The sequence below is a fragment of the Calcarisporiella thermophila genome (genome assembly GCF_041956535.1).
Source record: "Calcarisporiella thermophila strain CBS 279.70 unplaced genomic scaffold VTP21scaffold_1, whole genome shotgun sequence".
NCBI lineage: Eukaryota > Fungi > Calcarisporiellomycota > Calcarisporiellomycetes > Calcarisporiellales > Calcarisporiellaceae > Calcarisporiella > Calcarisporiella thermophila.
The window spans coordinates 450,783-467,560 of record NW_027192191.1 but is presented as its reverse complement, the minus strand read 5'-3'; the positions used below and the strand labels follow the sequence as shown (position 1 = coordinate 467,560).

Sequence of the window (16,778 nt, the reverse complement as noted above, 5' to 3'; positions counted from 1 at the left end):
CGACGAGACTCAAGAAAAAGAGGCGCAGCCTAGTCGTCGAATTTGTCCTCGTGGTGAAAGTACATCGAAACCTGAAATTTACGCGTCCTCGTCCCTGGAATTTTTATTCTTCCCCATCATCTCTCCCTCCCCATATACACTTCATTTCATCTTATCCTTTTAACTCAAAAAAAAATGAGAGAAATTGTTCATCTTCAGACTGGACAGTGCGGTAATCAAATTGGTACCAAATTTTGGGAGGTTGGTTGACGCGGTGCTTTTCATTTTTATTGTACAAGCTCTACGATATACTATTTTTGTTTCTCCCCCTCACGTTGTTATTATAAATGTCCACAGCATTCTTAGTTATGCCTCTTATTTTTGGCCTTTCAACTGACATGTTCTATGCTTCTGCATATAACTTACGTAGGTTATTTCAGGAGAGCATGGCATCGAGACTGACGGCACTTACAAAGGTGGAAAAGAAGATATCCACCATAAGCTCGAGCGTATCAATGTATACTATAATGAGACCGGTAACGGAAAATATGTTCCGCGTTCCGTGCTGGTTGACTTGGAACCGGGTAAGTTTGGTTTTCACTGCGAAATACCCCCATATATGCGCTGGGCTTGACAGAAATGTTTCAAATAGGCACCATGGATGCCATTCGCTCCGGGCCATACGGGAAGCTATTTCGACCCGATAATTTCGTTCACGGTCGTTCCGGCGCCGGCAATAACTGGGCAAAGGGTCACTACACCGAGGGTGCGGAGCTCATTGATGCAGTTCTCGACGTAGTGCGCAAGGAGGCCGAGGGATGTGACTGCTTGCAAGGTTTCCAGATCACGCACTCACTGGGTGGCGGCACAGGCGCCGGAATGGGCACATTGCTTATTTCGAAAATTCGAGAGGAATATCCGGACCGCATGATGTGCACTTTCTCTGTCGTACCTTCTCCCAAGGTTTCCGACACGGTGGTGGAGCCCTATAACGCGACGCTCTCCGTTCATCAGCTGGTGGAAAATTCGGACGAAACATTCTGCATCGACAACGAGGCGCTCTATGATATATGCTTCCGCACTCTGAAATTGACCAACCCCAACTACGGGGATTTGAACCACCTCGTTTCTGCGGTGATGAGCGGTGCTACCACATGCTTCCGCTTCCCGGGCCAACTCAATGCAGACTTGCGCAAAATCGCCGTCAACCTTGTTCCTTTCCCCCGTCTGCACTTCTTCATGGTCGGCTTTTCGCCCTTAACCGCCCCGCACCAAGAGCAATATCGCAACATCTCGGTCCCAGAGCTGATCCAGCAAATGTTCGACGCAAAGAACATGATGGCCGCGTCGGATCCCCGCCACGGCCGCTATCTCACCGTCGCCGCAATCTTCCGCGGGAATATGGCGATGCAGGAAGTAGACCAATGCATGACAGCCATACAAGAAAAAAACGCTCCCTATTTCGTCGAATGGATCCCGAATAATGTAAAGACGGCGCACTGCGCAATTCCACCTAAGAACCTCAAAATGTCGGCGACGTTTATCGGCAACTCCACCTCCATTCAAGAGCTATTCAAACGGGTGCATGAACAGTTCACCGCCATGTTTCGTCGAAAGGCGTTCTTGCACTGGTATACCGGCGAGGGTATGGATGAGATGGTATCTATCGTTCTTTTCGTGAATCTATTTTTTTTTTTTTGCAATTACATTTTCAATATATTTTCTTCAATATTTAGGAATTCACTGAAGCCGAGTCCAATATGAATGATCTGGTTTCCGAGTACCAGCAGTATCAGGACGCAACCGCAGAGGAGGAGGATGAACCGGAGGTAGAGGACCACGATGATGAATAAAATGCTCTTCCTGATGGCAGATTGGACTCCCCTCCACTACCCATCTCAAAGCACTTCTCTCTATATAATGCCAGCTCACAACCTATTTCTTACCTCCTCCCTATTTTCATCTCCCCCCCCCCCACAAAAATGAATATATCACAACGCTCATTGATTTGCATACACTTATCCTTATATACTTTTTACATCATTCTTCCCATTATCATTTGATAGTTTCCCTTTTTTGAATTCTATGCTCACCCCAAAGCCCCCTTCACCCTTTCAGTTGTTTTTGTTGATAATAAACGGATCACTCAATGATCTTTTCTAACCGCATTACATATGCACATTTTGGAAGATGGAATCCAAGTGTCAAGGCTTATGTTAAAGAATTTGGTTGACGAAAAAAATATTACAAGTGTACAAAAATCGCGGTAGAAGTCCTATCCAGTTCCCAAATCCCTGCTAATCACCACAATCCCATCAGAGGTCAGAGTGAGTGTGAGTGATCTATCCTCGCCAATATCCGCTCTCGAGGATGCGCCTTGCCTGCTCCCCGACTTCAACTTGCGGCCTATAGAGGGTGTTCCGGGTCCGCCGCCCTTCTCCCAAGCCATTTGCTTTTGCAATCGCTTTTGCGTCTTGAATCGCTAAGATGGTGTGGAGATAGGAGCGACACTCGAGGAGATCGGGGGATCGGGTGTTACAGGCGCTGCGCTGCTGCCAGGATTCGCGGAGGAGCTCGGTGGTGGTAGTTAGAGTTCGAAGAAGGGAAGAGTATGTGGATTGTCTAGGATAGAAAGCAGATAATATTCCTAAGAAATAAAATACAAATGCTGTCCAGCGTGCAGAAGCTTCTCACTAACCGAATCGATTCCAAACCCCCTCGACATTTCTCTACCAACTCAACACCCCAATCCATCCCAGAGGGTAGCATGCCTGTGCTTTCCTCTCCCGACTGAAGCTGGCTCAAGATAGAAGCAAATGCCTCGACTTCTTGCTCGAATGACCAATGCTCCCGCCCAGCCGAGTTGATGTCCTTGAATATGGAGGTATAGCCCACAAGATCATCTGTGCTGGAATCATATTGATCCCCTTCTTGTATCTAATCATAAAATTAATAATTAATCATACACATATATACACATATAAATGATTCAAATTATGAATCAACTCTAATCACCTCCACTAGCCGCCGCTTTGAGACTCCAATTCTTGCATCCAGCAACGACACATTTTCCAAATACCTTGCTCTATTTCTGAGCATAGCAAGCTCTTTCAAGTGCCTTTCCTTCTTCCTTTGAGGCGCTCCTAACTCTGATTCACTCTGCAACTTATCCTCTTCATCGGAGGCACCATTCGATTCTCCTAAATACCCCGCTTTTTGCGAAGTGAAAAAGTCTATAGCACGACTCCCCGTTGATGAGAACCATTCCTCCAAAAATCTCTCCCATCGTCGCAAATACAGACTTTCCACTGCGTCCTCATTGAAGGATACCCATTTTTCGGAAGCCCTCAGTAGGCTTACCCAATTTATATCGTCTCCGCATTTTTTCATCCCAAGCTCGCTCATTATACTCAGATCTACATCTCTGAATCTTCGAACAATATTAAAATGGGTATTTTCCCCCCAATCAAATTCCAACTGTGACGCCTGATTGTAAAACTTTTCACAGCGCTTCAACTCCCTTAGCAACCGGTGTATATCCGAGGAATCTTCTTCTACTTCCATTCCCCCAATCGACAGGTCTCCCACTCTTTCGCCTGAGCTTCGCGCGAGGATCTCTATCTGGAAAATGGTGCGCCTTAAATCTTGCCGTAGCCACAAATACAAGTTTTCAAGGTGGGTGGGATCTACCCAGTAAGCCTCGAGTAGACACATCAGATGCAGATAGGGAGATACCTCGTGAACAGGGGGAGCAGTAAAGCGGAGAACCCTTTGGAGGTGAAGGTTCCCCATTGGGATGGGGAAGGCATCTGGATAAAAAGGCAAACGAAAAGGTCAGAATGATTAACCTCACTAGGAATTTGGGCGGAGTCACCTTGACATGTCATGATGATCGGCCGTCTACTCTTGAGAGCAAGCGAGACGACCGAGCTCCAAAACGACCGGTCCTCCTCATACATAACGTCCACCTCTTCAAGCAGAATTAGTGACTGCCTCGGTTTAGCAGCAAGCGCCGCCCCTCCCTGGTCTTGCCTTGCCTCTATGCATATGTCTTCCACCTCCCCTCCCCTCTCGGGTATGCTGGTCCCCAGTCCGGCTTTTTTCACCCTGGGTCTTCCTCGCCCTCTTTCCATTCCAACATGATCAGCCGGGCTATTGGAAGCCGACTCCGTCAGATCCACCATTGTTTCTTCTGGTGTGCTTGCACCATTTTCGGACTCTGGCATTCCAAGCACGATCTTATCCCATCCCACCAAATGACTTTGCGTCATCTCCCCAACCATCATCAACAGATCTCGCCCCGACCTGCGCGATGCTGCATTCACTTCAAAGACCTCATAGCCCAGCTCCTCTGCGCACGCATAAACTGCCGTCGTTTTCCCGCAGCCAGTTGGTCCAACAATTAATATAAGGTTTGAGGTCACAAACTCTGGCCGTTTCCTGGGCATATGCGGCCGTTTATTAAGAGGGGATAAGCTCCCACGCAATGGGGTTTGGAAGTCATCGTCTGATAAAGAAAAGAGGTCGGCGAGTCCTCCAGGTTGCCAGTCGCTATTCTCTTCATCGGTGCTAACGATAAAACTGTCAAGCCCATCTTTGCGACGACGCTTGCGACCTGGTTTCTTTTTGCGTTTCTCTGGAATGACCGGGGGAGCCGAATTCGAAGGAGACAGTTGGGGCGTCAAGGAGAAGCCGCTCTGATCTTCGTCGGTTCGCGTGATGATTGAAGGGGTCAGTAGCCACTCTTTAAGCCAACGCCGTAGATACTCGGTCTGTTCCCGATTGCCTAGGACATGGTCAGAGTGTTGCGGACGATAGACTTGGGTCCATGGAAGGGAATACTGTGGCTGAGAACCCGATTCCGCAAGCACGAGATCGAGGAGGTGACGGCAACCCTTAGATTCGAGCTGATCTTTCGTATAGATTGTCTCTAAATACCATTTTACAACGGCTAAGGGAAGTTTGCGAAATCCTTTGCTTGTCGAGGTTGATTGTGAGGTAGAGAGAAGGTCCTCTCCACGAGAGCGCCCTGAGCTCCAATCATGTAAATACTCCCTTAACTTTTCAGAGATGGACGGTACCTCAAACGAGCTTGCTTTGCCCTTTGTTCGCTGGGAATTCAGATAAGTTTCGTTAACCAAGATGATGTCTTCGTCCAGCTGCCTCACGTGGCTGCAACCAACTGAACCAGGCCAAGGCGCCTCTTTGAACTCTGGGGGTGGCACGTACACGTTAACATGAAGAGAGCCTTCTTCAACAGCAAGCTGCGGGCGCTCTCGCTGGGTAAAAAAAGGATGAATTGATTTGGATTCATCTCTCCACGGCTCCTTCTCGACATCGATGTACACCTCGGTCGCTCTTTTAGTGGTGGCCACGACTTTTCTTGACTCTTCTTCCTTTCTTTTGCGCTCCGCCTCTTCCCTCTTCTCTTGCTCCAGCTTCTTCTGGCGCTCTGCAGGGCTCATGAAAAAGGGATGAATGACGGCAGGGCGAGAATCTGTTACTGGTGGCTCATGGGTTGCAGTTATTTGTGGGGGTTCATGCACAGGCTCGTCTTTGGTCGATGATGGCATGGGTGCAAGAATGTAAAATCAGCGTTCAGTCTCAACATGGATCAGTCGATTAGTTACCTTGTTCCTCCTTTTTCTTGAGGAAAAATGGATGAATTGATTTTTTCTGCGGTGACTGATTTACCCCCTCTGCCCCCTAACCAAGTGCGATGATCAGAATTTTCTCCACCTATAATCCACAAAAATAACAACAAAGCGAAACACTCACTCCCAGGCCCATGTTTATTTTGTCATTGACAGACGCATCACCGCCGCCTGTAGACATAGTTCCCGACTTCCCATGCAACCAGGAGATGGAGGGTTATTCGAAAAAGAAACGCGACGCGTTTGTCCTTGTCGGATATTACGTGGCGCAGATTTGCTACCATTTCGTGATAGAAAAGGGGGCGTGTCTTCGACAAAGAGCGCTCTTTTATTTCAAATATAATTTTAAAAAAAATCTTAGCACTAAAACTTCCTAATTTTCTAACGCTTCAGTATTCACACTCGGTCTCTAGGTCGGTTGGAATGTAGCCCTTGATATGCTGCTCCCACTCGTTTATCGAGCATCCCTTTTCCAGGTCACAGACGGCGTTATTCAGCCACTTTCCGTTATACAATACCCTGAGGAAATATCTCTGCTCGAACTGTGCGGAATCCGCGCGCCAAAGCTCAAAAATGACATTGGATGCATACGGCGGCCATCTGTAGGAGGGCACGCCCATCGTTCCGAGTATGGCCGTAATGGTGTCATCGTGTGAGGCATAGAGACTAAACTTGGCGCCGCACTTATGCTCACTCTGATCGCTGAGGAGGGTAGAGTTGGAGTGCTCGGCGCAATCAATCATTTTTTTCTGCTCCTCCAGGAGCTCACCAAAAAAGGAGCCGATCATGAGGCGATCATATTGTTTGGCGTATGGAGAGTCCCGTCTATTTAAAAAGGAGGGGAACCAGGATAATCAAGACTAGAATATGAATGAAATAAGGGTGCAAAGTGGTTACCTCTCAAATTGCCATTCCCAGTCGGCTAAAGCCTTGGTGACTTTCGCCATTTCGTCGGTCACACAATTGGCGCCCGAAGAGTCGCAAGGGAGCTGTTTTTTGTGGCAACCCCGTGCATGGAACTGATCAGCAAATGGAATAAAGGATTTCGCCCAGCGACCCTTCTGCTTCTTGGTCTTCAGGATATGATTGAGGGTCTCGTATAAATCTCGGTTCTGGCGGAAGAACTTCTTGAAAGTCTTCGTTTTCTTCGAAAGCCCTTGCAGCTCCACTAATTTGGGGCAGGCTTCAAAATTGGGGAGCATATTCTCAGCTTCCCTCGGGAGCGTATGAATGACGATATAAGAGTTGGCGGCCACATGCTTGTGTGGATAAAGTCCGGATAGAAGGCTCTCAACGGACTGTCGGACTCGCCTACATCATAGGGAGAGCTAAAAAATAGGCTCCATAATAGAAACTCGCCGCCACGACTTACCAGACTTGCGTTGCTCGGACGAAAATGGACGGCTGGTTATCAAAGTCGGAAGGAATAAACTTGAGCTTATCGATGTAAAGCCTCCGCAGAGATTGACCTAGTTCAACATGCTGGTCCATCCCCTTCTTTGTCAGCTGGCCTATTCACGATGGAGCCATTAATAGGTAAGTGCAACTAATCCTAGAATATCCGAGAGCGGTGGGCCTACCAACGCTACAGGTGCCATTCCACAACCTATATCGAAACGGGGTATTTTCGGGGACGGTGATGGCCAGGAGCGCCATCGGACTGACGGATTGGTTGCTGAACGCGTCTTTCTCTTTAATAAAGCTGTACTCATTCGCAGGGCAGTTCCATTCCACGTCTTCGTGTGGCAGTGGATTGTTGGGTGAGCTAAAAAAAGCAAATCAGAGTTTAATACGATTTGCTCTCTCCTTACTCAGAGATACAAATGCTATGAAAGTATGTACCGGTCTATTGAAAAAAAAAAAATTGTCAGACACGAAACATAATGCGAAAGAGCCAAATTTAATAAATCCCGGAATAACGAAGAGATTACCTCCATGCCTGACGACTAATTGGGTGAGCAACAGCTTTGCATTGGCCTAGCGTGCGACAGGAGGTTCATTATCATGTTTTGAAAAGACAGGGAGCATTTCTCTCTCGGGCTTACCGGCACTGTATATTCTTCGGCATTAGGAAAATTTGCTTCACAATAATCGTAGCCGTGGTCATCGGCGTTGTCATTAAAAATGATTTGGTATTTCGATGGTAGCTCAAATGAGAATGCTGCAAAGATGGCAATGAATATCACTAGGCTCAGTTTCCACATCATGTAAGTAGGGAAAAGTGGAAGTGGCAAACACATACAAGTTCGGGCGTCTGAACAGTACCAAAAGGAACTTCTTAAACCAGATCTAAAACTCGAATCGGTCGGAGCTAGAGGTCTAAGTAGATTGGGGAAAGATCTTCATAATAAAAAAAGCCATTGTGACCGAGGCCTGTGGCGACTTTATAGCGCAGAGGTCGAGAGCTTAGAAATTGCCATGAATTCCCCTTATAGCTTCACTTAGAATAATAACTTTGCTCGCTGTATTTTCCGCCGTTTGATTCGAGGCCTTGCATTTGAAAAGTTAGATCGTTCGGCCAGTTGAGGAGAGGCCGGGCCTGGAGACACCAAGCCCGGCTGTGATGACACCCAGCTTTAATGCGCTTTCGCCGTACTGACTCTTGATTTACGCTGTCCTCTTTCCTTGCAATCAAGGCGGCCAATCGGTTCCGAGATGCAGGCGAGAAATAGTCCCGAATTTCGGCCCTTGAAAAGTTTGCCACCGCTCTTTTTCGTTACGCATACACCCTTCCTTCCTCGCATACAACTCGCAACATGAGCTCTGAGCACGGTAGAATGGTACAGCTCAACGCCCGCCCCAGGTGCCATCGCCCCCGCCTTGGTATGAGACCCGGACTTGATACTATCTCATCTTTCCACTTGATAGGGACTGGGTATTGCGCCGTCTGGATTCCATTATGCTTGACGCCTTGCGCTGCATCTCGGCCGGGCATCCCATCGTGATCTGCCAGCCCGAGACAGCAACCAAGTTAGCCTTCTTAGTCCCATGCTATGGTCATTCGAGACGGCCTATAACAGCCTGGAGTAAACGAATTCTCTTTTCTCTGTGCAGGTTCGACCACGCTACGCAAATGCTGGTCGGGACCACCGCCCTCTCCGAGTCGCATGCGATTCGATATCCATCCCTCAAACAGCACAAGAGCTTTGCAATCTTCCTGAGGGTGGTGGAGATCTGCTACGAGATGCTGGCCAACAACGTCGTCTGCACTAAAAGGCATGGCTTAGTAACCGCCCGGTTTGAGGCACTGACTCGCTCATGTGTCTATTTCATTTAATATAGAGACATATACTACAAGGACATGGCTTTGTTTGGTTCGCAAGCGGTGATTGACAAAGTCAGTCAATGCGTCTTGAAACACTAAATGGGTCATGGGTCATTTTTCGCATCTATGCGTTTACATAATATTTTTTTCCTCTCCCCTGCAGGTTATCGACGAACTCAGTCGTATGCTCACCGTTCCAAGATCCTGCCTAAACATTGTAATTTATCCTCGCTGGAGGCCCATCTGTTTCAATTTCTTCCTCCCCCCTGACTGCTCTGGTTTTATGTTTCCTCCTAATTACAGATTGGCGGAACAAAAGGATTCATCAATGGAGCAGTCCGGATAAACTTGCGGGGTGGATCGGCTATGGATTGCTCGGCTGCGGCTGGAAATGTGAGTGAACCATTTCAAATTTGCTCCAAGAAGTGGCGACCGCCATATATTTCAATGGGTGAGTTTGTTGATTTCTTTGTATAGGAATACTTGATACCTTCGCCGGAGCAAATTGAACATATTGAGACCTGGGCAGAATGCGTGCTTGTGGTGGAGAAAGAGGTAATATTTTATTTGGCGTGGGGATGTTCGATGCAAGATTCGTGCTAAAAGCCCTCCCCCCACCACCCCTCAGGCCATATTCCAGTACCTCCTCTCGGCCGATCTGACCACTGCACTTGGCCCATGTGTTATCGTCACGGTACTTGAAAATTCGACCATCTACTTCCTCCTAACCAAATAACCGCTCTACATATCAACAGGGCAAAGGGTACCCGGTAAGGTTCTGCCCGCATTGGTGCCAGGATGGCGGCCCGTTTGACGCTTGTCCTTGGTAGGATGTCTCCACCCGCTACTTTTTGCGTTATTTGAGCGAACATACGTGCTGTGATGGGTAACTTGGAGTGCTTCTCTAGTTGGCCTTCCGCTCACCAAGACGCCCTATATACTATGCTTGCGTAGACGCCAGCCACTGCCTATCCTGGGCCTGATGGATGGGGATCCATACGGTAGCCAATATCTTGAGTAATTCACTATGCTCTGTGAAATCATGGTTGATGTGGGTGCGATAGGGCTCGACATCCTTTCCATCTATAAGTTTGGCTCGAGGGCTATGTCGTACGACAATTGCAATCTTGCATGCTCTGCCATTCGCTGGCTCGGTCTTCACTCAGACGACCTGCGAAGGCTGGCTCTCCCATACCCTATATTCTCCCCCTTTCCCTTCGCCTTCTCCTAACCCTGCTTTCAACCTACTCTACTCCTTGAATAGTTTCCACATCGACTCGGACGCTTTGGTTCCGTTGTCGTACTACGACCGTAAAAAGGCGTTGGAACTCATTAGGCGGGAGTATATCCTGGAGAGGCCCGAGTGGGGGTAGGGCGTTCGTTCCTCTGCGTGTGTATATTTTTCTTTATGCAACTCTTTTGTCTGACCAATGGGTTGTATTTAGAAAAGAGATATCCAAGATGCTGCATCTGAACCGAAAGGCTGAATTGGAGTGTCTAGTGGGCCACTGCGGAAGTGAGGGCCAGGGGGGAGTAGGAAAGCTCCTGAAGTACGTGCGCACCAAGGTGGAAGATCCAGAACTTTGGCTATAACACCCTCGTCTATTGTTATTCGGACGATTGCGTGGTGAAAACCTATTCGTACTTTGCAAGAAGCACTCTATAGATACCATATGTATTAAATAAATAGTCTCAGGATTATGATACACAGGAGAGTCCGTCTAAAGGAGCGAGGGAGAGGGGAAGAGAAGAGTAGCGAGTATAGTATCAACATTATCAGAGTAATAGAGAAAATAAAAGAAAAATAAATAAATAGGAATCTAAGTGGGTAACCTTTCTAGAAAGAGAAAATCGAAAAAAAAGAGGTGTAGATAGAGGAGGAGAAAGAGGAAGGGAGGGAGGGGGTGATTTACACTTGGATGGATATAATAGAAACTAATGAAACAGAGAAAATCAAATAAATAAACTAAAATAAACAGTGTCATGCCGAAGTGAACGGAGTTTGCACCAATGTAAATGGCAAGAGGAGGGAGAGATAGAGGGAAGAAAGCGGGATGAAATTTTGTTGAAGCAATTAAGGCTGGACGCGAGAAGCCATATCCTTCTCACGGTCAATCGTGGTCGGGGAGGGGATTGGCGAGGGGGCATAGGAGAAGTAGTCCGACCCATCCTCCACCGCCTCCTCCAGCCGCCTCCTCTCCCGGACCACGCGATCCTTCTCTTCGCCCAAACCGTGTTCATCAGCCTCCTCCGGCCTCGTCTCCGTGACCACGCTCTCGTCGTCATCGTCCATGTGCATCTCCGCCATCTCCAAGGTCTCGCCCGCCTCGGAGGCCTCGCGTGGGAGCACTGTCTCCATGCTCTCACCGCCGCGCATCTCCTTCTTCATTTTCTTCTCCCTCCGCTGCTGCTTCTTGTTCGCCTTGCGCCGCAGATACTTGGCCTCCCGCACAATGTCCACGTCCGTCGGGCGGTACATCCTCAGGTAGTACTGCACTGCCAAGCGAGGCAACAGCGACGCCACCACCGTGAGCACCAGCACCAGCCAAAACCCGGCCTGCGCAAACACGATGGCATCCTGACGATGCATGAACGACCCGTCCAGCCACCCAAAGATCCCCACCCAGGCAAAGAAGCTCAGGATCGAGCCCACCACCACCGCCACCATCATCCCAGTGAAGCTGTGCAGGCACGTGAACACGAACGCGTTGGCGACGGTCACGACACATCCACCCACCACGGTGCCGAAATCAAACATGCCGTTGGCATCGTTCCCCGACGGCGTGAGATTCCCGCCAATGAGCAGAATGTAGGGCACAAAGTACACCACCACTGACTGGTAGAGCGCATCAAGCATGTAGGTCCAGAACTGCAGGGAGGTGAAATTGAGCTGGTAAATGCCACGGGTATAGAGCTGAGGGGTTGCTTTGGAAATGCGCGCATTGAGGTCTTGATCGAACACACCTGTAGAAATGGCATGTGAGTTAGCGAGAGGGGAAAGAGACCCCCGTAAGGGGAACAAAACAAGAGACCACGTACCAAGGAAAATACAGGGAAGCGAGGTGAAAATGAGATTGTACAGCAGCACAAGGGTGTAATCGATAAACATTTGGCCAGAGAATCTACGGGCCAGAGTTCAGTATACGGGTTGAGAGAGAGAGAGAGAGAAAAAAAACAATGGTCTACTCACGAGCAATAGAACTGGTACCAGAAGAGAGTGAAGGTCCAGATCACGTTTTTATAGAAAAACATCAGAATCATGGAGCTTGTCCGAGCGTACGACCATCGGCCATGCACTAGGAGGAGTTTGCCCAGGTACCTGAACTGAGCAATCGCGTAGTCCGAGGCCATGACGGCCTGCCGCCCCTCCTCCCCACTAATGCCGACGCCGACGTTGGCCTCCTGGATCATCGACACATCGTTAGCACCTATTCCAAGGGAGTGAGGATTCACGGTGAGTTCACTCGTGTTCGAAACGGCCTTGGCCGGGGAGGTGCAGAATACAAACCATCGCCGATCGACAACGTCATGGCATTCAAGCCATGCTTCACAAGGCGAACCACCTTGGCCTTTTGCAGAGGCGACACCCGGCAACATATGACACTGGCGCACCGCTTTCCAAGCTCGAGCAACTTCTCCCTCACGCCCTTCTCCAGCGCGTACTTGAGGGATTCTCCGTCGATGACCAGCGCGTGCTTCGTCTCCGTCTTCTCGTCGTCGGGGAGCCCGGTCGGGGGCACTATGACACCGTCCGGCGGCCAGTGGGTGGCGAGCGCCTCCTCGAGCTTGCGCAGGACTTCCTCTCGCGAGTCGCCGCGGATGATCACGAGCTGCATTCCCTTCTGGAGCAGGTTGGCGGCATACCCGATGTTGATGGCGGTCTCCATCTTGTCCCCGGTGAGCACCCAGATCTTGATGCTAGCTCGGATCAGCAGGTCGATGGTCTCGGGCACTCCTTCCTGCAGGTGATCCTCGATGGCGGTGCCCCCCAACAGCAAGAGCTCGCGCTCGATCTGGTCGGCGGCCGCCTCCACTTCCTCCTCGCGGTTGACGAGGCTGGTGGATGCGATGCGGTACCTCTCGCTCCACAGCTCGTACTCGTGCTCGTCGAGATAGCGGTATGCCACACACAGCGTGCGAAGCCCTTCGTCGGCAAAGTTTTCCAGGTGCTTCGAGGTGATTTTCTGCACCCGTCGTTGCTCCCCCTCCAGCCTACGCTCCTCCTCGGTGGGGTCCTTTTTCCCCGGCTTGGCCAAGCGCTCGTAGACAATGGAGTCCGCGCCCTTGCAGATCAACATCAGCCGGCCCTCGGGGTTCCGCACCACGACGCTCACCCGCTTTCGGGTCGAGCTAAACTCCAGCACCTGCAGAAGCCGATACACCTTTTGCTCCCCGAGAATATCCACTCGAACCTCTCCGTGCTCTTGCCCCAGATAGGCGAAGCCACACTCCTTAGCGGTCTGGACGAGCGCCGCCTCGTCCGGGGACTGCGCCTTGTAAATGATGTGGTGGGGGTTGTCGGGATCGGGCTTCTCGCAGAGAACCGTGTGGCACAACGCAAGCGCGGTGAAAAACTCGACCACCTTTTCCTTCTGCGCCCCCCCTTGGGCCACGTCCCCGAACAAGCCGGGGGCAACAAAGCCCATCTTCTTCGCCGCATACTTGTTCTTGAAGACCATGGACATCTCGCGGCGCATCTGCTTGCGAGACAGCTGAAGTCTCGCTGCCTCCTCACGTTTTCGTTGCACCTCCATATCGTGCTGCACTTCGGCGGGTTTATGGCTGTTCTTTTCGGCAAGCTCGCGCTTTTGGGCGCCAAACGCGGCCTCCGGGGTCCCATACCCATACTTCACTCCGTTGATGGTGCATTTACGAAATTCCATCACGTTTTGAGTCAGAGTGCCGGTCTTATCGCTGGAAAAATGAACAGAAAAACGGATCAACCAACGAAGAAGCGGAGGAGAAAGACTCGGAAGTAAATTGAATGCGATTCAATACCTAAAAATATACTCGATCTGCCCAAGATCATCGGATATGTTCCATGTCTTTGGCACACACGGTTGATCCAATGGCTCATAGTACATGTCCAAGTCGGAGTAGATAAAGTAGGCCTAAAGGGAGGCGGGGGGAAGGAGGGGGAGAGGGTTAGTAAATTGGGGAAAAATATCTCCAGCTATGCATGTGCATACGGCGAGGGTTTTCACGATTTCCACGGAGACATAAAGGGAGATTGGCACAATGTTCTGGTAGAGAATCAAGCACAACCTAGTGGGAGTTGAATGAGAGGGGGGGAATGAGGTAAGCTCCAACACGGCGAAGAGTTATCGCCATTGACTTACCAAAAAGTCAGGAATCCGCTCATAGCCCCATTCTGAGCATCCCCACCGGGCTCAAAATAGGTGGCGGACGTGCTGGATTCGAACATGAATCCGTTCACGATCGAGCACCCTAAACATAGGGCAAACAGGATGACGAAATTGGCCACAACCTAACACAGACAAAGGGTCAGCAGGGATGGCACACGCCAGGGACGCGCAGCGTCCAAAAAGTCCTGGCACACTTTACCTGAGGATTAGTCAGCTTCTCGAGGCGGCTGCGTTTACTTGGGGTCCGGGACGAGTTCAGCATGACCTTTGTGTCGGACCCCGTGAAGAGGACCACCCCAATCACCCACTGGGTGTTTTTCAGCACGCTTCCTCGCAACAGCAGGTGGCTGGCCGTGATCGGCTCCGTTTTGCAGTGCGTCACGCCCCCCATTGACACGTCCTCCGTCCCATCCGAAACGCACCACTCTATGACCCCGTTGTAGTGGTAGAGATTCGGGTGCGGGCCCTCACTCTCGATGTGGAAGGAGAGCCGGCCACAGTCCGACGGCGTCTTGATATCCGAGGTGGCGCGCAGCGAGTGGCGTGGCTTGAGATTGGTCTCTCCGTCGAGATTCTTCGTCTCGACGTAGCAGAGGCCATCCGACTCACTCGTCGCGAGAATGACGATATCCGCGGGCACTGCCTCATCATTTTCCAGGTACACGAATTCGCCCACCTGCACATCCCGCCACAGGGTCTCCCGCCACGACGGCTTGTTTCTCAGCAGCGGGGGCGGGTTGTGCTCATCGAAGGTGGGGGGGGCTCGGGTCTTGAGGACCGAGTGCGGGAAAAGACCGGGGCGGTAAGGACGGCGCTTGTCGTCCCGGATCGCATTCGAAAACCGGATGGTCTCCATGTTGTAGTCACCTTGGCCGTCCCGCTCCACGTTCACATAGTCCTCGCTAAGGGGAAGCTTGCTCTCGTTGCCGCGGTCAGTACGCTTGGGGAAAAGCCTCTCGACCAGCGCCATGGGGACCCTCTTCACCGCTCCCCAAACTCGGCGCTGCCAATTGGTCCTCGGACGCACATTTACATTCACGTAGTTGGAAAGGGTCCTGGTCTTCGAGTAATTGACCGCATTGTCGGCCACATGGCGTTTCCAGTCCTCGATGGCGTCTTTGATGGCGGTAATGGCCAGGATGGCTAGAAGGGGGAGAGGGGCTAAAAAGGCGTTGGGGCCGGCGAAGATGGGGAATAGCTGCAGAACAGCCAGAAATAAAAAGTACAAGTTGGCAACTCCTCGGAATTGCTCGAAGAGGTTCTTCGGGATGAAATTAATAAGCGTGTATTTTGAGGTGCGAATCTAAAGATCGGCATGGGTACATGAACTTAGATGAGGCCAAATTCTCGGTGGCCGCCTTCGGCCGGAACTCTAACTCTTCTACTCACCTTGTTTTTCGGGAAAAATGTTCGGGGAAGGCCGAACTGGTCAGCATCCTCGGGGGCAAGCTCCATGTTTACATAGATTCGCCGCTTGGGAGCCGAGTGTTTCTGTGACATGATGGAATCCTTGCGATTGAAGGCAAACGGCAATCGGCCCCGCTGGAGCTGTGGAAGCGAGTCGGAGTCGTTTCTTTGGCTGGAGCGCATTCCAAGGAAATTCTGGGCTTGACATTTTAGTAATCGTAACCGATCCATGACTTGTAGCGTACGGGATCGAGAGCGCATCGACGAGCCCCCAACTAATGGAGTTTAATTTCCTTTTCCAAGTTTGAAAAAAAAGCAAAGCTAAACCCGGCGGCTATAGGCGAGAAGAATCCTTTAGGTTAACCGATGGTTAGAGCTGTTAACTATATCAGACCGTTTATTAGGGCGGTTAGCGCTTCGGGAAAAATAAAATAGCCGTGGAAAGTGGGGGGGGGGGGGTATACCTGGCTCGGATGCAGCGAGAAAATGCAATTAGGGATGCAAAACGAGAGAAATGAAACAGTGAAGCTTGAACAGTAAACAAAGAGGGAAAGTAGTCGTGATGACAAAGAGCTGCGAAAAGCTCCAAGCTGATTAGTAAAAGGAAGAAAAAGCTAAGATACTTCGCCTCCAAGAAATGGTTTCGATGCACAGCCAACGAGCACAAGAGTTTTTTCTCGAAATAGAAATAGAAAAAATTATTTCGTTCATTGCTTAAGTACTAAATATATAATAAATATAACAGAGAGATGGGTAAAGAGAAAGAGAAAAATAGATAGAGAACAACAAGCACAAATGGAGTGAGAAAATAATAAAAAAAAAAAAATAAAAAAATAATAAAAAAAAACTATGGCTATCATCAGGAGAAGCTAGCACACACATCTAGAGATAAGAACATACAAAAAAAGACGTCTAACAAAAAAAATAATTATAATACCAACTTCTCCTTCTCCATACCCTTGGAGGACGAAAAAAGAAATAGTAAAGAGGAAGAAATAAAGGATGGAAATAAACTTGAAATATAAATGAGGATAAAAGGGGGGAAGACGTAATTACAACTTTTCAACAGACATACAAGGAATAAGTTAGTTAGAAAACCGAATTTTC

The 16,778-nt window shown here is 49.7% G+C and overlaps 7 protein-coding genes across 7 annotated transcripts; 2 read left to right on the top strand and 5 right to left on the bottom strand.

Moving 5' to 3' along the window:
• Nucleotides 1-174: 174 nt before the first annotated feature.
• On the top strand, nt 175-1,832 carry VTP21DRAFT_214 (beta-tubulin family protein; the record flags this gene model as incomplete). Its single annotated transcript, XM_069392302.1, has 4 exons — nt 175-240; nt 410-563; nt 632-1,638; nt 1,716-1,832. The coding sequence occupies 4 exons, from the start codon at nt 175-177 to the stop codon at nt 1,830-1,832; spliced, it is 1,344 nt and encodes a 447-aa protein (XP_069256593.1).
• Nucleotides 1,833-2,321: 489 nt separating this feature from the next.
• On the bottom strand, nt 2,322-5,814 carry VTP21DRAFT_213 (uncharacterized protein; the record flags this gene model as incomplete). Its single annotated transcript, XM_069392291.1, has 6 exons — nt 2,322-2,601; nt 2,678-2,916; nt 2,995-3,788; nt 3,854-5,533; nt 5,610-5,685; nt 5,758-5,814. 6 exons carry the CDS (start codon nt 5,812-5,814, stop codon nt 2,322-2,324), a joined length of 3,126 nt encoding a protein of 1,041 aa, XP_069256592.1.
• A 208-nt stretch (nt 5,815-6,022) lies between these two features.
• VTP21DRAFT_212 (uncharacterized protein) lies at nt 6,023-7,289 on the bottom strand (the record flags this gene model as incomplete). Its single annotated transcript, XM_069392280.1, has 4 exons — nt 6,023-6,458; nt 6,531-6,944; nt 7,006-7,144; nt 7,214-7,289. The coding sequence occupies 4 exons, from the start codon at nt 7,287-7,289 to the stop codon at nt 6,023-6,025; spliced, it is 1,065 nt and encodes a 354-aa protein (XP_069256591.1).
• Nucleotides 7,290-7,459: 170 nt separating this feature from the next.
• VTP21DRAFT_211 (uncharacterized protein) lies at nt 7,460-7,840 on the bottom strand (the record flags this gene model as incomplete). Its single annotated transcript, XM_069392269.1, has 3 exons — nt 7,460-7,479; nt 7,565-7,610; nt 7,679-7,840. 3 exons carry the CDS (start codon nt 7,838-7,840, stop codon nt 7,460-7,462), a joined length of 228 nt encoding a protein of 75 aa, XP_069256590.1.
• Nucleotides 7,841-8,389: 549 nt separating this feature from the next.
• VTP21DRAFT_210 (uncharacterized protein) lies at nt 8,390-10,491 on the top strand (the record flags this gene model as incomplete). Its single annotated transcript, XM_069392258.1, has 12 exons — nt 8,390-8,436; nt 8,502-8,870; nt 8,916-8,970; nt 9,062-9,115; nt 9,202-9,291; nt 9,376-9,453; nt 9,527-9,592; nt 9,654-9,668; nt 9,729-9,784; nt 9,853-9,915; nt 9,989-10,267; nt 10,344-10,491. The coding sequence occupies 12 exons, from the start codon at nt 8,390-8,392 to the stop codon at nt 10,489-10,491; spliced, it is 1,320 nt and encodes a 439-aa protein (XP_069256589.1).
• A 481-nt stretch (nt 10,492-10,972) lies between these two features.
• VTP21DRAFT_209 (uncharacterized protein) lies at nt 10,973-13,781 on the bottom strand (the record flags this gene model as incomplete). Its single annotated transcript, XM_069392246.1, has 4 exons — nt 10,973-11,862; nt 11,938-12,020; nt 12,089-12,326; nt 12,407-13,781. 4 exons carry the CDS (start codon nt 13,779-13,781, stop codon nt 10,973-10,975), a joined length of 2,586 nt encoding a protein of 861 aa, XP_069256588.1.
• Nucleotides 13,782-13,889: 108 nt separating this feature from the next.
• VTP21DRAFT_208 (uncharacterized protein) lies at nt 13,890-15,932 on the bottom strand (the record flags this gene model as incomplete). The annotated part of the gene is made up of 5 exons (XM_069392235.1): nt 13,890-14,009; nt 14,088-14,163; nt 14,238-14,386; nt 14,464-15,567; nt 15,654-15,932. The coding sequence occupies 5 exons, from the start codon at nt 15,930-15,932 to the stop codon at nt 13,890-13,892; spliced, it is 1,728 nt and encodes a 575-aa protein (XP_069256587.1).
• Nucleotides 15,933-16,778: the final 846 nt, after the last annotated feature.